Source organism: Suncus etruscus, chromosome 5 (genome assembly GCF_024139225.1).
Source record: "Suncus etruscus isolate mSunEtr1 chromosome 5, mSunEtr1.pri.cur, whole genome shotgun sequence".
NCBI classification, from domain to species: domain Eukaryota; kingdom Metazoa; phylum Chordata; class Mammalia; order Eulipotyphla; family Soricidae; genus Suncus; species Suncus etruscus.
In genome coordinates, this window is record NC_064852.1 from 129,326,500 (window position 1) to 129,334,208 (window position 7,709).

Here is a 7,709-nt window from a genome sequence, read left to right on the forward strand (position 1 = left end):
AAAATCGTGCTTTTATTGCATTGCCTAGGCTGATCTCAGCTAGGAGCTAGAGCTTAGAGGCCTGGCTTAGAGATTTAGACAAAAAGACACAGGCTATGTGGGATCTAAAGAAACTTGCAGGGGATTATCAAATGTCTGAAGGCAATAGAAATGAAGAGCAAGAGAACTGGTCTTCAGTAGCAAGTTTCCTATTGGAGCAGGAATGTATTGGGTTATGTTAGGAAAGTGAACACTAGGACAGTAGTGGAGGGAGAGAAGATGGGAAGGTGTGGGAGGGAAACCAGAGACAGTGGTGGAGGGTAGTGGACACTGGTGAGGGATGGGTATAGGAGCAATGTATACTTGAAACTCAGAAATATCTAACTTGATAATTCATGGTGATGTAATTGAAAACAAAAGACAGACATTAGTACCAAAAATCTTAAAAATCTTCATAAACTTATTTCTATACATCATAAATAAGCATATGGACATATACCAGATCTTCTTAGAGGCATCAAGAGTGTAGAGGTGCACGAAGCTTACATAAGCAGACATATAAGAGAACCAGAGTGACTTTAAGAACTTAGAAGGCTGGAATGAGAGCACAACCATTAACAACCTTGCATGCACCTGACCCGAGTTCAATCCCTGGCATCCAATATGGTCCCCTGAGCCTCCCAAGAGTAATTTCTCAGCACAGAGCCAGTAGTACCTTCAGGTGTGGCCCAATCCCCCCCCCCCCCCGCCATGAAAAAGAAAAAGAAAATAAAAAAATAAGAACTTAGAGGGGCCCGGAGAGATAGCACAGCGGTGTTTGCCTTGCAAGCATCCGATCCGATCCAGGACCTAAGGTGGTTGGTTCGAATCCCTGTGCCCCATATGGTCCCCCGTGCCTGCCAGGAGCTATTTCTTTTTTTGTTTTGTTTTTTTTTGTTTTGTTTTGTTTTGTTTTTTGGGCCACACCCATTTGATGCTCAGGGGTTACTCCTGGCTATTCGCTCAGAAATCGCCCCTGGGTTGGGGGGACCATATGGGACGCTGGGGGATCGGACCGCAGTCCGTTCCTTGGCTAGCGCTTGCAAGGCAGACACCTTACCTCTAGCGCCATCTCACTGCCCCACCAGGAGCTATTTCTGAGCAGCCAGGAGTAACTCCTGAGCACCACCGGGTGTGGCCCAAAAACAAAAACAAACAAACAAAAAAAAAAGAACTTAGAAAAAGTAATAGAGGAAGAAGGATAGGAATATGAGGGAACAGGAGGTTGAAGTTGGAGGAGAATACTGACCCACATGTTCTTCAGTGAGGACTGATTGGGGTGAGAGCTCAGCTACCTGGAGGAAGGGCCTCCCAGGCAGTAGGTACTGTGACCATCAAGCATGAGGCGTCAGTGATCCTGCTTCAGGAACCACAGGTAGCCAGATAGATTGGATCTAAGAGCTGATCTAGTCAGGGAGAGGGGACTGGGTCTGAATTAATAAGGTGGGAGGGTTGTGCAGAGCTGAAGGCAGCCTCTGTGAAGAGCTGTGGTAAGTCGTTGGTTTTATTTGGGAGCAGATAGGTAGGGACCATGTGTTTGTGCACTGGAGTGCCATCAATTCCTGTGTCAGCAGAGCTGGGCAGAAACACATGAGTGCATGAGCTTTAGAATGGATAAGAACATAAGGATGGAAAATGAGAGGACCCAAATCTGAGCCCCTAGGACTTTCATCATTTGGAGATGGTGTAAAGGAGAAGGAGCTTTGGCAGGGAACAGGACAAAGGGGTGGGAGAACATGGATAGCATGAAGTCAAGAGAAATAGGAGTGTTTCCCAGAGGAAGGAGGTATGCCTCGTGCTGGGCCGTGCCACTGTGCCAGGAGATGAGAGTGAATCCTCTGCATTGCAACTTGAAGTTGTGAGCAAATCTGGCAAATATCAGAGGATGAAAATCAGGCTTATATATGGGACTTGAGATTCGAAGGGATAGAAACTGAGGAGGCAAAAAGCAGTTGAGCTCGATGTCTTGGAGTGAGGGAGAGAACATGAATTGATAGACAGTATTCCATACCTGAGTGAGGTTTGCAGTCCTGGGTTTTCAGTGAAACCCATTATGATTGTATGGTTTGTTTGGTTTTTGTTGTTGTTGTTGTTATTGTTTGTTTGTTTGTTTGTTTGTTTTGCCACAAGATTTAGCAGTGAATGTGGGCAGATGTACTGGCATTGTTCTGCTGCTGCTGCTGCTGCTGCTGCCGTTAACTGGAATTTTTTTCCCCCCTCCCAGTCAGGAGATAAAAAGGTTTGAAGGGAATGGGCATATTTTCAAAGAAAGGTGAGCACATTTAATAAGCTGAGGAAAGTGGGCCAGAAGAAAAGCAAAGTGTGTCCAACACAGATAGCTTAAAAACAAAAATGATAGGATCTGTGGAGCTCAGCAGGAAAGCAGGAATTGGCAGCAGTGAAGATACCTGGTCATAGAATGGGAGGTTGCTGTCAGGAGTGGGCTCTTAAAAGGGTTCATTCTTGGAGGCACAGTCCAGGTTGGGGTGAGTGAGATACCTGGAAATGGAAATTCCCCATCTAATCTTTGTTTTCTTACAGGCAGCCCATGACTTTCATGAAGGGGTGAGAGCAGGTGAGTGACAGGGGGTTTGTGAGCATCTATTCACCACAGTTGATAGTTACTTACTAGTGAATCATTGATTCTTGGAGAGATTACAAAGCTTTGTTTTCATATTACCAACTGACATTACAAGAAGGAGGAAATTTGTCTGACTTCAGTTATGGGCCTTAATTTTATGCTGGGCGGTGACACTGCTCCGTCAGCCACATGGCCTGTCCCTATGGGCACAGCACCATGGGGGAACACTCTCTGCTGTCTGGTCTTTGAAAGCTGTGTTTATTTTTTTTGCCAGAAAAGCTTTCAAGTCCTTTACCCGTCCCCTCTTGTATGACTGGGCCAAGTTCCAACAGTGCCAAAGGCTAACTATCCAGCTCCTTGTTTGTACCTGAGAAGTTGAGCATTAGCTAAAGGAAAAAAATCTAATTATTGTTATATTACAACATAATTAGTTATCTCTTGTTAGAGCTCATATAATATTTTGTCTAGCATGTTTGCACAACTCCTTTTTAATGTGTAAGTCCTTAGCCCTATAAATAATTGCTGTTGTTTGATCTGAGTTCTTTTCCTCTGTGTGTTTTACATATCTAATGTTTTATGTTTTAATAATTGACATAGTACATATTTTAAATCAACATTTAAAAATCTTATGTAATCAGTTTCATAAATACCATTGACTGCTCTAGAATTTGCTCAATTTCTAGGGCAATAGAACATCATTTGTAAATCAGAGAAGATAGGTGTAAGTTTTACAGAAATCACTAATCATTTGTGTTTTTATTACTTTTTGATTTGAGGCTATACCAAAGTTGGTGGTCAGGAATGTGCCTGGGGGACCATAGTTATGGGGATTGAACCCATGTCTCTTGCATGTAAGAATGCACGCTCACCCTTCGATGTTTCTCCCAGGCTCAATTCTAAGCATTTCCCCACCTAATTCCCTGTTGATCCTTAATTTGTGTATGAGCCCATCTCGACCTCTACTCATAGGAGAATCCGAGTGTAACTTCAGATATGTTACTAAAATAGTAGCTCTATGTTGCACTAGTGCTTCTCAAACTTAGAAAAAGAATGTCTTTCAATTCAGAGTTGTTTTCAGCAGAGTCCTTTCCCCTGAAAGCCTTACCAGGCCTGTGTCAATTCTTGACGTGTACTTACATGACCCAAGGTGTGATACAGTTTGCTAACCACAGAATGTTAGCAGATTAGAGCTAATAAACTAGTACTTTGGGAGTAGTTGTCAAAAATGCTTTTCTCTAGAACAGACTTTTTGGTTATTGAAAGAGATAAGAAAGGATTCTTCCAGAAGAGCTGGAAAGCTCTACCAAATGGAAGATGGAGAGTGCCTCAAGAGACCAGAAAACCAGGAGCTGCATTCATACTATATACTAAGTTAAAAAAATCATGTTTCTGTAAAATAAACTGACCACAAACCTTTTGAATGGTCATCCTCACACCCCTTAAACTCTTCAGTAAACGTCAGAAAAATAGAAAACATTAGGCATTCAGCTGAAAAGGGAAAAGATTCTTGTAGAAAGAATATCCCAAGATTTTATTTTTGTTTGGTATACAAGAAATATAAAACTTTCAGATTAGGCCACGGAAGTATAGGGTGAAGGTGTTTGCTTTGCATGCTGCAGACTCTGATTTGATCTCTAGCACCACAAGAGCCCCTGAATACTTCTGGGTGTGATAACAACTCCATCTCTCCCCCAAACCCCGAACTTCCAGATTGGCAGAGATACTAGTCTTCAGTATCAGATCTTACCTGGAGTTGGGTAGTTTGGCAGCCAAACCTACAAACCGACTGTATTCACCTGTAATTCTGTAGAATGCCATCTCCCCCTCTGGAGACTGCCTGCTTCTTGGCTTCCCAGATTATTCTTTATCCTTGTAATGCTAAGTGTTTGTTAGCTTCTCTTGAGAATTTGTATGTCTCCATATTTTTATAATTCACAAGAATCTTGTCGTTTTTATGAATGAGTCTACTTCTCTTCCACACTCAGTACAATCCTCTTTCCTTTTTTTTTTTTTTTTTTTTTTGGTTTTTGGGCCACACCCGGTAACGCTCAGGGGCTACTCCTGGCTATGTGCTCAGAAGTTGCTCCTGGCTTGGGGGACCATATGGGACACCGGGGGTCCGTCCAAGGCTAGCGCAGGCAAGGCAGGCACCTTACCTTTAGCGCCACCGCCCGGCCCCTTTCCTTTTTTTTTTTTTAACTTGGTAAGAATAATCGGTTCACATGCATTGGTAAGGCCTTACCTAGAGCTTCTTCGCAGCTTCCCTATTAACAATGTCTGTATGAATATAAGACAGTGTCCCAGTCAGGATACAGACAGTTGCCTCCCCCTTTAAAGGAGAGGTTAGATTGCCTCATCCTCAGAAATCCTGTGGGGATTCTCTGTGGCTGCAGGGTGATGACTCCGTGAAATTAGAAGAGCCGGGTTTCCTGATAACCTGAAGTTGTCTGGAACTTTAATCCAGAGCTATGTGAACTAGGGGATTCAGCAAAAACAATGGAGTTGGCATTTAACCAGGTATAAAGATCCTATGGACCACCTGAAATTCAGTGTTGGGGAGGTTAGGAGGTGGGCCTGGGCCCTGTACTCTTTTCTATTATTCATGTACAATACGCTAACTTGAGTTTTAGAAATTCTATAATACGGAGTTTTACTATTTTGTTTTGTTCAAAGAAAAACATTCGATGGTTTACACCCTGGATCAGTTCACAGGACTTTATTTAAACTAGAGACTTGAGGCTTAGAAGATTAAATTATAAACTTGTTATCATAATACTAATGACTAATATGCTGACATCCATCCAAATTCTGTGGGAGCTTAATTTAACAGAAAAATTTAAATGTACACTTTAAAATCACAAAACATACTTGTGCCGATGAGAAATATGCTTCAAGCAATGTAGTTCTGTCAGTTCAGTAATTAAACTCTGGTCATATCAGAAATCTCCTAAAATCTCTTTTCTCTTCTTGATAGTGCTAATAGATAAAGACCATAATCCAAAGTGGAAACCAGCTGACCTAAAAGAAGTTACTGATGACAATTTGAAGAATTATTTTAAATCTCTGGGAAGCAATGATTTGAAGTTTTGAGGTAACTATATTTTTGAGGTATTTTATAGCACAATTTTGCAAATTCTGGCTCCTGGACTAAATCTGGATTGTTTTTTGTTTGTTTGTTTGTTTGTTTTTTCAGTGTTTGGGAAAAGAAATCAAAGACTAATTGAAGACTAATAATTTATGTTGTGAAAATTATATTAATTTCAAATGTTTCCACAATAAAGCTTTTTGGACTATAAATTTACTTGCCTTTTTACATACGATCTCTATAGCTCTCTTGAGTTGAAGAACAGCAATAGAGATTGTTTCCATACAGCTGACATGCGGGAAGGGGTCCACAATTAAGATATGCTATTTGGTGAGGCGGGAGGCGAGTGTGCCAGTGTTTGTTTTGCAGCTCACCTGGCAACAGGGCTGGACTGGGCATTGAGAGGTCTGGGCATTGATCGGCAGTTTGGGCACTTGGGCTCAAAAAGGTTAGCCATCACTGGATAGAACCTGGCCTCCTATATGCAAATCATGTGCACCAGCTCATTGTGCCATTTTTAGAGCCCTTCTATTCTTAAAACTCTTGGGCCCGGAGAGCTAGCACAGCAGCATTTGCCTTGCAAGCAGCCCATCCAGGACCAAAGGTGGTTGGTTCGAATCCCGGTGTCCCATATGGTCCCCCATGCCTGCCAGGAGCTATTTCTGAGCAGCCAGGAGTAACCTCTGAGCACCGCCACGTGTGGCCCCCCCAAAAAAAACTCTTACTTGGAGGGACCACACAGATAATAGAGTGGTTAGAGTACTAGTCTTGTATGCAGCTGATCCCAAATTAATCCCCTGCACATATGGTGCCCCAGGGCCCAACACAACTGAATCCTTGAGCACAGAGCCAGGAGCAGTCCCCAAGTAGCACCAAGAAATAGCACAACAAAATAACCCTCTAAAGAGTCCAATTGAACCTAAACAACCTGAGAAGTTTTTTGTATAAAAGAATTTTTATTTGGGGCCGGGCGGTGGCGCTAGAGGTAAGGTGCCTGCCTTGCCTGCGCTAGCCTAGGACGGACCGCGATTCGATCCCCCGGCGTCCCATATGGTCCCCCAAGCCAGGAGTGACTTCTGAGCGCATAGCCAGGAGTAACCCTTGAGCGTCACCGGGTGTGGCCCAAAAAACCAAAAAAAAAAAAAAGAATTTTTATTCACTTAATTGATAAAAAATGAAGAAAATAAGGGCCGGAGAGTTCTAGGATTAAGGCACATATCTGGATGTGGCTAGCCCCAGTTCCATCTCCAGCATCACCCAGTCACCTGAGCATCATTGGGTGCTACAGTCCTGGAGACTCCTGAGCACCACCAGTTGTGGCTTTGGTAGCCCTCACGAGTCTCCATAATGGCCGTCACAATGAATCCCTTGCCTGAAAATGGTTGACTGAAAATGAACCCACTGGCCCCCTGAGCTCCCTGTGGAAGGCCCAAAAAAGAAATGCATACAATATATTAGGTCTTTTATGTAAGGATTTGAAAATGCACAATGTTGAAAAGTGTCAGTTTACTTTAATTAGAATGAATAGCTTGTTAGTTACAGCAAGGCTTTTATTGTACAAGTTACAAAAATGCTTTCACAGAGATATTGGGAAAAAAATAGACTATTTCATAGCTAAATCTTACTAGGAAGAGAATTTGGTAATGAAACTTTGAGTTCTGCAAACTGAGAAGTGAGGCCTACTTCTGAGCTCAGGTTTGCTGCTCCAGGAAGACCTATTTGGTCACCTCATGCAAGATTTGGGCACTCTTGAATCAGCCAACAGTCTGTAACAATTTTGTTTTTGTTGTTCCTTGACTTCTTGTGTAGCAATCTCTTTCTTGACTTCTAAAACTAATACAGAAATAAGCTTCCCCTCATCTCCAGAAATGTCCACAATACTGAGGAGGGGTGATGAATTGGATGTTACTTCGCCAGTGTGTCCATTTTGATTCTAATAAGGCAATTAGACACAAGTGGTTTCTTTGGGAGTAAGATCACATTATTCCCATTTGGTTCCTTTCAAGCTTGTGCTTTATGTGCTAG

At 42.5% G+C, this 7,709-nt stretch overlaps 1 protein-coding gene across 1 annotated transcript in view; it reads left to right on the forward strand.

Annotated features, from left to right (window-relative positions):
- Nucleotides 1–5,689, forward strand: part of HIBCH (3-hydroxyisobutyryl-CoA hydrolase) — a 73,319-nt gene extending 67,630 nt beyond the window's left edge. The window contains exons 13-14 of the mRNA XM_049773342.1: nucleotides 2,560–2,593; nucleotides 5,574–5,689. Coding sequence (XP_049629299.1) covers nucleotides 2,560–2,593; nucleotides 5,574–5,689 — 150 coding nt within the window. The remainder of the gene's footprint in view (nucleotides 1–2,559; nucleotides 2,594–5,573) is intronic.
- The last annotated feature ends 2,020 nt before the right edge of the window (nucleotides 5,690–7,709 follow it).